At 40.0% G+C, this 13,624-nt stretch overlaps 1 protein-coding gene and 1 long non-coding RNA gene across 2 annotated transcripts in view; one reads left to right on the top strand and one right to left on the bottom strand.

Annotated features, from left to right (window-relative positions):
* The first annotated feature begins 2,619 nt into the window (after positions 1-2,619).
* kcnk10a (potassium channel, subfamily K, member 10a) overlaps positions 2,620-13,624 on the top strand; it is a 101,077-nt gene continuing 90,072 nt past the window's right edge. Inside the window, exons 1-2 of the mRNA XM_034900433.1 lie at positions 2,620-3,034; positions 7,503-7,888. Of these exons, the coding sequence (XP_034756324.1) occupies positions 2,980-3,034; positions 7,503-7,888 (441 nt within the window). The 5' untranslated portion in view covers positions 2,620-2,979. The remainder of the gene's footprint in view (positions 3,035-7,502; positions 7,889-13,624) is intronic.
* Positions 3,832-12,207, bottom strand: LOC117961625. Its single transcript, XR_004660451.1, has 3 exons — positions 12,097-12,207; positions 10,960-10,961; positions 3,832-3,846 (listed from the first exon to the last, which is right to left on the bottom strand). It is a non-coding gene; the product is annotated as an uncharacterized LOC117961625 (long non-coding RNA).

Raw genomic sequence — 13,624 nt, 5'->3', positions numbered from 1 at the left:
ATACAGCAAGGGATGTAATATGTGTATGCTACACAGCTGCAGTACTGGCTTTACTGATTGTCTAAACGTAACAGCATATTACGCAATGGCATCTTTTGCAATGGCATGTGCAAGAAACCTACTACAAATGAACTGACCAATATTCATATCTTTTATTTATTTTTTTAGATGAGTCAACGCCACACAGGAACCCAGCCTGTACAATGGCTTTGAATTTTCCCAATTAAATACAATTGCATGACAAGGAACTTAAGAGAAACTTCAACTTTTTTGTTGTTCTTAACAGCAGAACATCATCACAAAAACAGGGCGGTGGCTCAGCCATGGAGACGCAAATGAGAGGTAAGAAGACTCACTTAAGTTGTTCACATAGTAGATAATGTATGACAACAAAACTAACAGCATTTGTTTTTTCATAGCCATGAGGACACCCGTTACCCGCATGGCACAGCGGATGGATTGCCCAACAGCAGCTGGGCCAAATCTCCAGTTAAAAAAATATGGCTGTGTACTGGTAACGTATTGCTGCTATACTATAAGTAAATAATTTTCTCTGAATGGAAATGCTTTTCTTTTCCGTGCTACTGGATCACATATGTTCTCTTAACATAGATTCCACGCCAAAGCTGTGGACTGGTGTTGGTGGCTGATGGACACGTCCAGCATCGAGACAGAGGAGGAAGCAAGTGTCCAAAAAAGGCAGCGCCGATGCCCAAGGAGGTTCATGACAGATTCTTCAAGCAATGGTAAGACCTTAATTATAGACTACATTTTTCCACATATTTCAAGTCACATATTTTGCAATCAGTACAAATAATATGGTCTCTGTATTACAGAAGAATCTGTTGCACGACCAGATAAACTGTCCAGGACGGAGCGTGCTTCTGGAAGCCCTGTCTGTAAGTTAAAATGAATGCATGCATATAAGAAACCAGTCATATTTCTTAACATGGAACCACTGACAGTCAACATGGTGCATATCATGTGATTGTTCTGATGTTTGTCTCTTCCTGTCTTTTTTCAGCTCAGCAGATAACACTTTCTCCACCACCTGCATGTAAGTTTTTTTTATATATATATATTTTGTCTAATTGTCTAATATAACAGAATAGGTTCATATTTTGTAATGGCATGTGCAGGCAACCATCAACTTCATCTTATATAATGATCATATGTAATTTATCTGTATATGTATCAACGCCATGCTGGAAACCAGCTGATTGCCCAGAGCAGGATGAGTCTTTAGTGACCCTACCACGGACTGCCACTTCATCTTGGGACCTAGGCTGACAAGAGGTTTTAATTTGACTTATAACTTATCTTCATTTTGACTTCTACTCTAGCGGCCTGCCAGAAAAACTTCCCTGCACTGACTGCTGCAGAACCGGAGGATTTGATTGGGTAAATTCTGAAGTTTGCCCCACACAAACGGTAAATTGAAGTTCTTCTGCGTCCAGTTCATCAAAAAAAAATCTTTTGTCAATGTGTTCATACTTAGTATTACATGTCTAACTTTTGTTTATTTCTTTATAGGCCAGCTGAGAAGGACTGAGCCGTGAACCCATGGAGCCCCTTTTTAATTTTTTATTAACATATATTTTTTTAATGACTTATTTTGCACACACTTTACAAACACATCTTTATGCATCTTAAACTACACCCTTATCTTTTTTTGTATTTTTTTCAGTTGTTTGAATATTAAAGTCTTGAAATGCTATCAAGTTTGCCTGTTCATTCATTCCTACTAATATAACTTTCGTATGTGTGTACGTGTGTATTTACAGTACATACACACAAATGGTATGGGTGTTGGTTTGTTTTAAAGGTTAGGGGAATCTAACCTTTTCTTAACGTTCTGGGAACGTTCGTTTATGGTTACAGCAAACGCTCCCTGAAGGTTTTTGTTGTAGTTTGGTTGTCTGTAGGTTAATTGGAAGGTTTTCTTAACGTTCTGGGAACGTTCGTTTATGGTAACAGCGAACGTTCCTCTAACGTTAAGAGACCGTTCCGTAACGTTCGCTGAGGGTTGCAACGCTAAAGGAACGTTCCCCTAACGTTCTCTAAAGGTTGCAACGTTAAGGGAACGTTCTCCTAACGTTCGCTAAAGGTTGCAACGTTTTCGGAACGTTCGCCTAACGTTCTCTAAAGGTTGTAACTTTTAGAGAACGTTGGGGGAACGTTCTGAGAACGTTCGCTGTAACCAAAAACGAACGTTCCGGGAACGTTAAGAAAACTTTCCAATTAACCTACAGACAACCAAACTGCAACCAAAAAAAACCTTCAGGGAACGTTCCCACAACCAAAAACGAACGTTCCCAGAACGTTCTGGTAACCAAAAATTGTTAGCTGGGTAATCCTCTAGTTTTTTAGGTGAGAGTGTTTCAGTACTGTATATAAGAGCATTTCACATGTGTTTGTGAGAGGTAATTCTGAATAATGTCCCTGACGGCCCCTCATAGTAACCAGCCTTTCTTGCTATTACTATTGCATTTAGTTTCCACACTCCATCCTTTACTCCCTCTTTATCTGTATCTTTTAGTACGCAGCCGCCAGTCACGAAGATGCGCCCTGGTGTGGAGACATAACCTAAGCGCATCAGAAGCATTTTTGCGTCAGAAAATGGTGGAAACCGACAACGTGCAGTGCAGAGTCGCTGTGCCTTCGCATCATGAAAAACATACGCGTAATATAACAACATCTTGCACAATGTAAAAGTTAGATCATTCAATGGATCCGCCCACGGTGTTATCTAGGCATTTACACAATGCAGACGGTGATGCGGCGAGCAGTGGGTGTGCGCCTCTCCATCCAGCCAGTCTCTCAGCCACTACATCAGTAGCACACGCCACGGATACTTTGTTTTCACTATTTGCCTTTCTTTATCTTTCGGATGATGTCAACGGAACCTACCGAAGAACTCTGATAGATTAAAGCCATTTATTTTCGTCTAAAGCAGCACCAAGAGCTAGGAGAATCAAGATGAAATTTCCGACTGAGAATCCAAGAAAGCCAGGGAACATGACCCCTCCACCAGGTTAGACTGTTTATGAATCTACGATATTATCTTGTGACGATTGCAACGAGTCTTTAGGGATTATGTTACCATCTGCATTTCCCGTTTATATTATCTGAATTTGGTCAGAATTCATTATCGTCTCAATACTGCGTTTTTTTTAAAGAAATGCTGCAGTCTGTGGAACTGTGTCTTTATACAAAGGTATAACCTTAGCCTGGTCTGCCTTCACTGTGATGGTTTCTACCTGGCAGTTACATTACGCTTTACGATTAGGATTCATTCACACCACAAATTGTCTTTCCAGAGAAATATGGAAATACGGCATGTGGCTGCATAAATGCTAAACGTTCCTATGGGAGAGTAGGCTACTGCAGCCACGTCTTGAGGGGAGGGGGGGGGGGGACTTGAATAAATTCAATGCAATGTTACAATGCAGTGGAGGGATGTCTATAGGGTCTGGTTAAAGCATTACCTCTAAATCCTGCATGTGTCACGTGGTTATACAGCGTCAGTATCAGCTTGTTTACCCAGTTATTACAGGTGATTTCGATGTTAGGGAAAGGGACCAAGTGTGCGCACATTCAGGCAAAAAATACTCAGGTGCAAGACAAAAATACTTAACTGCAGTGCACAAAGGAAGTCTGCACACTGTTGGGCTCCTATATTAATGTGTGTATTTATATATATATATATATATATATATATATATATACATACATATTAATATATATTAATATATATCTTATATATATATATATATATATATATACAACTGCATTACAGAATTGAGCTTAGTCTATTGGTCCTGCCCTCCACAACAGTCCCTGTTTCTCATTTTATTTAATGCTCTTGCCCTGATGAACTTAGCTGTTTTAGTTACAACATCAATAACATGGTTCAGTTTTAGTACTGAGTAAGAGTAGACAACATTTGCTGATGTATAATACAATGCAAAAATACCAATTTCTGAGGTCACTTTATCTTGCATTCGCTTCAAAATTCAAAAAAAAAATCAGATTCGGACAACCATAATTTGTAACACATGCCAGTTTGTTCCGTTTGAAGGCCCATTTTGTCAAAACAGGCATTTACCTCAGTGAACAAATCACTCCCCGTTGTTTTTACTTTCATTGATCACATTGCTGCCAGATCTTCTGTTATCTCAAAGTCTTTTGTTATCCCACTAAAAAAAATTAGCAACTGGGCTGTGTCCCGGACGTCACAGCTTTGCCAAAGAGAAAAGTTTAAGATTGTCTGCTTTGCTTTACAGTTGAATGTCCAGGTTTCCCGCAAGGTCCACAATCTTTCTTGTTACAGTTTAGCTGTAAAGCGGCACGTTCTCAAACGTCTCTTTTTTCTCTGGGCATATTATGGCTGCAGAGGGTAACACTTTACTTGAAGTTTTCTACATAAGAGTGACATGACATTGTAATGAACACCTGCCACTCACATAACACTGTCATGACAGAGTCATGACATGTGAAACCTAACAATAACCCTAACGATAATCATTTTAATACACCTCTGGGCTGTCCAAAACTTTGTGCACATTCAAAATACAACGCATCCCATATGTGTTCTCTGGGGTTTGGAGTAATAATGATGAAAAAGCCAATGATTGACTATATCAAGAACAAAGTCACTATATTTCAGAAAATAATCTACTTGCACCATAGTCTGCTGTGCAATACGTGATTGCACTCCTGATATGGTAGATCTCAGACCTTCTGACAGACTCAGAGTCCCATTTGGGTCTCAGGTCTCTGAATGAGACAAGCTTTAGGGAAGTGGCTGTATGCTGCTCTACATCGGAGGTGGAAAACCAAAACTACAACAGAAATACCCAGAGCTTAAACACAACACATATGCCACAGCATATCAACAGTTGAGCCCTTACATAAACCCCAAGCTATACCGCTTTTTACAGCGGGAGTGGAAACTAAGCGACAAACGGTTTCACAGTTGTCAGCCAACTTTTCAAAATACATTCGGGGCTACAGTCAGAACATTTTGGGCTGAAAGTCCATCAAAATGTTTGGTGGTGAAAGAGATGGAGCTTCCGGTCCAGTTTGACCTCAGTTTAATCACGTCCATGCTAACTTCTCGTGAGCTCAGTTCGCGGCTCGCCGGCACATTGAAGTTGTTCTTCTTCTACTCATTTAATCATTATTGTGACTTGCAACCAGAGAAGAAGGAGCTGCATACCTTCGCACTAAAAACAACAATAATTGCCCTAAAAATAAAAGCAATGCACTTGTATACCATGCAGCATGTACACTTATTTACTGTGAGCACGAGGGCCGGATAGAAAAGTTTCCGTACATCACAGCTTTTTTCCAGTGCCAAAGAGAAAAGTTTGAGATTGTCTGCTTTGCTTTGCTGTTGAATGTCCAGGTTTCCCGCAATGTCCACAATCCTTCTTGTTACAGTTTACCTGTAAAGCGGCACGTTCTCATACGTCTCTTTTTTCTCTGGGCATATTATGGCTGCAGAGGGTAACACTTTACTTGAAGTTTTCTACATAAGAGTGACATGACATTGTAATGAACACATGCCACTCACATCCACATCCTGCCCCAAAGGGGCATGTGGATGCAGTGCGTGAGTGCAATGCCCAGGGTGTGGTTTAGCCTATTGGTCCGGCTCTCCACAAATGAGGTGAAGGCAATTTTCTTTATAGTGCTAATTAACTTAAGGTCCACCTTCTAGCTTTTTCCAGAGCTTTTACCTGCGTCTCACAATGGCATTTAGCTGTTTTTACTTCCGCCATGGCAATTGCTAATTTTTTACTAAAAACTTCATCCAATCAAAGTCCACCTGGTAGTGCATTTTGTGATATGCAGTTAAAAGTTTTGGAAAAAGCTAGTAAGTACACCTTGAATTAAGATTTTCTCACTGTTTCCAAGGTCAAGAATAAAGACTAAAAAATTAAGACTATTTGGGGGTATATTGGCCATATCCGACTAGTGTATAACTCAGTTGCATATTAAAATTCATTTTCAAAGAAACTGGTGATACAATTTGTTTTTACTTTTCATGGGTACTTTCATTGTGTAAAGTTTCATTTTGATAGGAATAAAGGAAATAAATAGCCCCATTGGGGTGTATTGTTGTCTGGCCTAACTGGCACACATCTCGGATTGATGAGAATTTCACATATTTCCAAGGATTTCTTAGGACTTTTAGTATGTTGTTCTGGACACCTCATATAAATGATCTGAGCTTCAAAATATTCTTTTACAATTAGTCTGTTGTAAAATGCTACTTCCCCTAGACTATATTGTTCACCTTTTCTTACAGGGGAGAATGCCCAAGGACCCCCAAAGGGGGGTTGCGCCCCAGTGCAGCTCTAGGTCTATTGATGCCCCTGGAGCAGTGTCCCCGTTTTAAGTTTTACAAAGATAAAAACATGACCTGTTTTGGTGGTATTTACGCTTCTGAGCTGAAAATGTCCCCAGATTTTGTCTGAGAAATCTGGTCACCTTATACACGGTATTGCTGGTAGATTACAATAAGAGCATACAGTAGACCAGTAACTGATTAAGGTTACTTTTACTCTTTCTTACTTTTACTTGTGCTGCCGGACTAAGACAATATATGCACTGAGAAAAAAATGCGTTGGCCCACCTGTATACGTAAATATAGAGGAGACAATGAATAACCCTATTTCAACAAACAGTGGTGTATTCCTTTACAATTGTTAGGATGGGGACACACCCCATCCTTATGTAGGGGTACAACATGAGCCAAGTTACAAATTCTGGGAACTACAAGGAAAATTGGAGGAAGGAAAGGAAAGGAAAATTGGCTAGGAAATTGTATATATTTGCTCTTAGATAATATGGACTGAGAGGGTGAGAAATAGGGATCCACTACACTTCCTGGGATCAATGGTAAAAAGAGCATCTTTAACTACACATGAGGCGACAGGCTCTAGGGTATAAGCAGGGCTACGAGAAACAGAGAATACAATATTATCAATTGTAAAGGGATCTTTACCCTTTCTCAAAAAGATGACCAGCTGCAACCGAATATTTATTAAACGCTAAACTAATCTCTTTATGGTCAGGCAATAAACAGTTATTGACCCTGACCTCAGTAGGATACTATTATTATTCTGTCGAAGTAAATACCATTTTTTAGGGACTTAAGATGCTAAAAACTCACCAAAATTTGCACATACATGAGGACTGGTGAAGAAAAATCCTCTCTGGAGTCCCAAGACGCAAGTGTTAAAGGACAATGTATTCTTAATCAACCAATCTATCTCCAAGCCACAAGCCACCCATGACAGATGATAGCATCAAGTTTCTCGGGGTTGTGGTTAAGCTGACAAACTATTGGAGTTGTTTTTTGTTGTGTAGCTTAAAACTAATTTAGGAAGACATTTATTTTTCTATGTCCAACTATGTATTGTGAAATGACAATAAATTAACCATAAGATGTTGCAGCACACATCACACAGTTAATGTTGTCTTTGTTTCAGTGGAAGTCCATACCAACCTGGTCCCCCCCAAGAAGGTGCAGCCAGGCATGCTTCAGTCCAGCCTTGTGCATGCCAGCGTGGCCACCATGCAGAACCCGATGGGCTGTTCTCTGCAGCGGCTCTCTGTCTCCTCTCGCCCGCCCAGCATGGTGGCCAGTATGGAGGCTGTGGCTGATGGCTCAGCCACCTTCACCATGATGAAGCTGAAGACAGTGCTGGCAGTGTTTGTGGTGGTGGTAGCCTACCTGGTAGCAGGGGGCTTAGTGTTCCAGGCGTTGGAGCAGCCCTTTGAAAATAACCAGAAGATCACCATCACAGCAGAGAAGGCAGCCTTCCTGCAGGAACACCCATGTGTGTCTCCAGATGAGCTGGAGGCTCTCATCAAGGTAAGATGAGCACTTGGTTGATACTGCAGCCTTTCCTCAGCCCTTGATGTTGTCCCCAGTGGGAGCTCATGTCTACTGAAACCTGAGCCTCATATCAATATGACGCCATTCAAGCTCCAGACACACTCCACACTCAGCTCAGTGTGGTTTGTATCCAATTCCAGAGTGGCTTTCTAGTAGATAAACGGAAGTATAGTCCCTCTATGGCTCCCTTACATCTTTAAAACTCCTTGGGGTTGAACATATGTGTGTGTGTGTGTGTGTGAGTGTGTATGTGTGTGTGTGTGTGCGTGTGTGTCATCATGGCATATTGTGTCCCTGAAGTTACCTACACTAATCGTAACTACCCCAGAAGCTAATTTGAATACTCTGCCATCTGTTATAAATTTCTGTCGGTCAGATTTCACAAGGCACTAGTGTCATAACAATGCTAAAGGCAGTCACAAAACTGTACAGGTGTGTAGTGTAGGTCCCATGACATGGTGCATTTCCAGATTGGGCATTCTGAGCTTTCATTGTCTCAAAGGCAGAGCAGGATACCCAGGGCTCGGTTTACACCCATTGCAATTTCTAGTCACTGGGAGACCAAAGGAAGGCTGGGGCAATCCATATTAATGTTAAGAAAGTCGAAAAGTAAAATTTTCATGCCATGAGACCTTTAAAATCAAAAGGAAGGCAGAATTCAAAGATGGGATTGGTCCAAGCAAGGGTTCTGGAAACTAGAGGGTTAGAAAATGGGGAAGGGACCAGTGTATGAAGGTAAATATGGTGCAAAATGAGAGAGTTTGTAGAATACAATGTGAGAACTTCCAGAACTAAAATCTGAACTTGTATGTTAGAATTTGCACTTGAAAAAAATATTCACATGTGTGGTCTTAATTTAAAGGGGTGATAGAATGGTTGTATAGAGTATATTACACTTTTCCTTGAGGTCTCCTGATAGGGTATGTAACATTTGTTGGGCTGAAAATGTTGCTTTTGCTGTTCTTTTGGCCCTCATACCACCTTGTTAAATTGACCTGGCTTGAAACGAGAGGTCTTCTGCCTTATATGGTCTGCTCATGAATATTTAAATAAGTTGTGCGCTGATTGGTTGATGTGCAACGAGCTTTGCTGCGGATGACAGAGCAACAGAAGAAGATGGAGACTTGAGCTGTTGAACGGTATCTGTTTGAGCCTGAATCAGAGGAAGGATCTGATGCAGTGGAGCAACCTGCCAGGAGATTGGAAATGACTCGTTCAGACTGGTAAGTTCGAACATTTAACATTTCCTCACATTTTCAACACATAGCCCAACATTAACCGTCCGTTGTTATACTAGTATAATACTCACACGTCAGTGTTGTAGCCTAAGAATAACTTTGTATTAGGCTTGTTTTTAGTATTGTAAGCAACATAAGTTAATTTGCACACTGACAAATATTTTACAACTTGTACACTCGCAGTTTCAGTCCAGTTGGCTGAAAAGTTAGAGGCCAGTTCATAGAGCTGCTCACAACGGAAGTCTCTTTGATTGTGATTATGAGTTGTACATTATTTAACACGTAGTAGAAATATGTTATCTTACAACAGGACGCCGATTTAGCTGGACAGGAGACTACTATTTCTGTTCATTTTGCATGCTACGTCTAAAGTATTTTTACTACTCTCGCCCGCGTCAGTAGGTCAAATGTTATCTTGGAAGTATTATCCTGCTGATTAGATCATCTGACATTGAGATTATTACCTTCTTAACATGTAGTAAAATGTAAAATTACAACTACGGTGCATCCATCTTACCTTAGAAGGTGTTCTTGTGGAAACTGTGCACAAATGGCCCAGGAGAAATAAAAATATATGTTGCCAATAAACACCTCAGTTAACTAAAACTAGATACAACAACAACAAGCTACTTTATCCTTTCTGCTCATTCAACATTATGAAATAACAACAAGCTCATTGTTTGTTTTTACAGGTCATGAAAATAATTACCCAGGTTCCCGAGGAGATAACCTGTATGACTCACCATCCTGGCCTTCATCCGGTTTGCCTCAATATATATTCTTTGCTAAATGCAATGAATATTTACAGAGTTGACCATGGCCAGTTAAGAATCAGAGGGATTGAAAGGTGAGGCCAATTTGATACCACTGTTAGCAGTTCTATAACAATACCCATTGATTATTGGTTCAGCATTATTACAAAAACACAGTATTATCAAGACAACAGAATGAAAAACTTTATTTAGTTTGAAAACAATCATCCTTATTCTGAAATCTAAAAGATAAAGAATGTGATTGTCCACTATAACCTGTTCTCTTTGCAGGCAATGCAGACACATGGCTTATAGGACTTTTGTGAGCTGGTGCTGTGGTTTTTCTTGGTAGAAGTGTCCGTGTCTTGATCCCCTCTTGTGTCATGCTGCGTATACGGAGGGAGTTTCTTGAAGCTTCATTGCAGTATGTCGGGTTGGGTGCCTGTCGAGCTAAGCACACAGGTCCTGGGGCACAGGAATCTGCCGACTGCTCCCAGATAAGGAAGGGGGTCATGGATGATCTTCTCAAACACCGGTCTCATCAGGTCTAAGACATAGCCTGTTGTGTGTGAAAAGTCTTTTTTAGCACCTATACCATTGCAAATTTGGATTTGTTGTTTGTAGTGTGTGAAAGGTTATTTTTTGCACCTATACCATGCACATTTTTATTTTTTTTTTGTGATAGAAAAAAATATTTAAACTTACAAATTGTTGGCTCTGTCTTCACTTCTTTGACGGTGTAACCTCCCCTTTTGGCCTGTACGTCTGTACATTAGTTTCCCCTTGGCTGTCTTCCGTTGTGGCTGCAAGATACAACCTGAAAGAAAAACATACATTTTATAACATAATTGTATTACCTTTTACACACACCAAGCAAAAATACTTCAGTTAACTCACAGCAAAAGCAGTTGCTAAACCTCTAAGCTGTGCCAAAGCTGTACTCTAACCAGTGTTGTTACAAGTGCCTTACAGTTGGAGCAGCTTAAAACTGAAATGATTTACATTTAGACGGCCGGTAATTAGGCTTGATGTCTCTAGACCATTGCTAATGTCTCACTCCTTCACTGAACAAAACCAGTTTCTGCAGACAATTCATCCCCCATTCACATTTGCCTTTTCTAAAGACTTGTTTTGTTGAATGACAAAGTTCATAGGACGTGTACATACCTGCAAAAATCTTCAACACACAATCTAGCATTCAGTCATACCTGTTGTATACAAACACATTCCTACCTGTTAAGGAAAATTATTTTCACCAGCCTCCCCCACAAACGGAAACACAATTGATTGAGATCAGACCAATCACTGATAATCCAGATGAATAGTTCTATTCCTACTATAAATAGTTCACTATGAGTTGTGAATGGCTCACATATTTGATAAAAGTCACTCACTCATCATGGTAACATTGTTAGATAACACTGTTCTGCTAAATGCTACCCAGTCACAATGCTACACAAACACTATAAGACGTCTGGTTTGTAAGAATAATTAGAAAGGTTACCTTTGCTTCGTATGTGAGGTCTTATGGTCATATGAGACAGTTGTGTCCCCCGAGATGCGACACTCGGAGCATCTGTTTGGCAAGCTGCATCAATCGTGTGTTGTTGTTCTTTTGATGTACTCTGAAATAAATAAACTGCAAATCAATACAATGCAGTCTATATACACACGGTTTTCACGAGATTGACTAGATATCATATGAAATGATAACGTTTCCAGTTCTGTTTTTGAAGCTAACGGGATGACATAGCTAGCTAGCTAGCTGAGTAACATTACAGCTTAACGCTTGCTAGCAACCAAACTATCACTATTCTACTCAGCTGCAGTTAGCTTTCTTGCTGAAATACAATATAAACTAACCTGACAAAGTGGACAAACATGCATGGTGAACTATAGATGTAGCTACATGACAACACAGGGTATTTATTCGAATGGAACAGTTAGGAAAATGAAACGTTAGCCCCTTTGCCAATACAGTTAAATGTAAATGTAAATGTGCTGTATTTTATATAGCGCTTTTCCAGTCTTAACAACTGCTCAAAGCGCTTTTATAAGTGCTTTTTTTTGTTTACAGTTGAACAATACACATTCTTTCTATGCTAGCTACAGGATAGGTTAGCATTGCTAATGTTACTGTTAGCGACGAAATCATACTTACAGTTTGTGGATGGAATGACCATACAGTTGGAACAGCAACAGCAGCTTAGCAAATCCTGCTTTAAATTGTCCAAAGTTTCGAAAACTGTCTTTGGTGAAATAGTTTGAGAAAATTAATAACTGAGTGGCAAACTTCTCAGGGATCTCCTTAGCCGAGCCCGTCGAGTACTTGCTCCTTAGGAAGACTATGAGAATTGTCTCCATTCCCTGTACAGCCTGGAACACTGCATTTACGACCCTGGTTCACTGTCAATATCCTGGAAAATATTCCACACTTTCTTCTTTGTAAATCCCGTCAAACTACACGAGCAGTCGGACATCTAATTGACCTAATGCCAGCTCCATTAGGAACTGGTCTCTAGTCAGTGGCCTGTAAGTAAATGTTGGGGCGTGAGCGTTCTCCTTATACATCTATGGGCGTGACAAAGCTACAGTGTACTGTTCTCCCTATGTGTTGTGCACTTCCAGTACGTTGACACAGTTTAACAGCAAGCCAAACTCGATTTCACGAGCCAGGGACGACGAGCGCCTTGCTCCTTTTATTGTCTTCAGGCGGGTGACATTAACGAGTGAAAACTAAACAGAGAGAAAAGGACAGAAGCTTAGTCTCCTGTACAACAAATAGCTATGGTCTATTAAGCTATATCTAAATATACAACACATGAACAATGTGCTAACTACCCAGTCACACACATGGTGCTAGCATAACATCAGAGTAAGCTAATAGCGTTACGTTCACACACATATAGCGCTAGCATAAACATCAAGAGAGCATCACTAGCAGAGAAGCGCGACAAACAGTGCATTGAATGATGAATGAATTAACAAGGTTTACTAACTTCCAGCTACAGTAATGCAAGTAGTAACGACAGAAATAAATACTACAGTTACAGCCAATGCTTTCGTGGGAAGAATCAAAAAAGAGTCCAACTCAAGTACCATGTTTTCTCCGGCATAGTTCTTCTTCTACTATTTAAAACACGTAGCGTGTCATATTTTCCACAATAAAGGTCACTAAAAACTATTCCTGCGTGTGCTTTACTACATATTACAGAACACATTATTAACTTACATAGAACACTTTAGAATAAAAATTACTCTAACTCGACTGAAATGTGAGATTTTCAGAGGAAAGGCATGTCGATGGGATTTTGAGTTTCTATGTATGTCCTATTTACCCACCGAACTGTCGTTATTCACATATGAGAAGGTAAAATCGGTTATGCATTCTATCACCCCTTTAAAGTCACAGACAAACAAACAAATCTGAACTTGTAAGTTGAAATTTGTACTCGTAGAAAATGTTCACACCTCTTAATTCTAAGTGTGATGTCACAGAAAAAAATATTCACAGATGTGTAGATTGATATTTACATGAACACAATGACAACCGCAAACTTAACATTTACTGGTATACTTTTTTCAGTACTTGTCTCATTTTCCATCACAACCAATACTAAGTGATTGCAACCTCTCAAATCTGTCACTGCAACTTCACATACGTGAAACCTTTTGATGCCCTGCTGGCAAGGTGCGAACTACAGGGTAGCTAGTGGGAGCTC

Source organism: Etheostoma cragini, chromosome 18, assembly GCF_013103735.1.
Source record: "Etheostoma cragini isolate CJK2018 chromosome 18, CSU_Ecrag_1.0, whole genome shotgun sequence".
NCBI classification, from domain to species: Eukaryota; Metazoa; Chordata; class Actinopteri; order Perciformes; family Percidae; genus Etheostoma; species Etheostoma cragini.
This window is presented reverse-complemented; position numbering and strand designations above follow the sequence as displayed.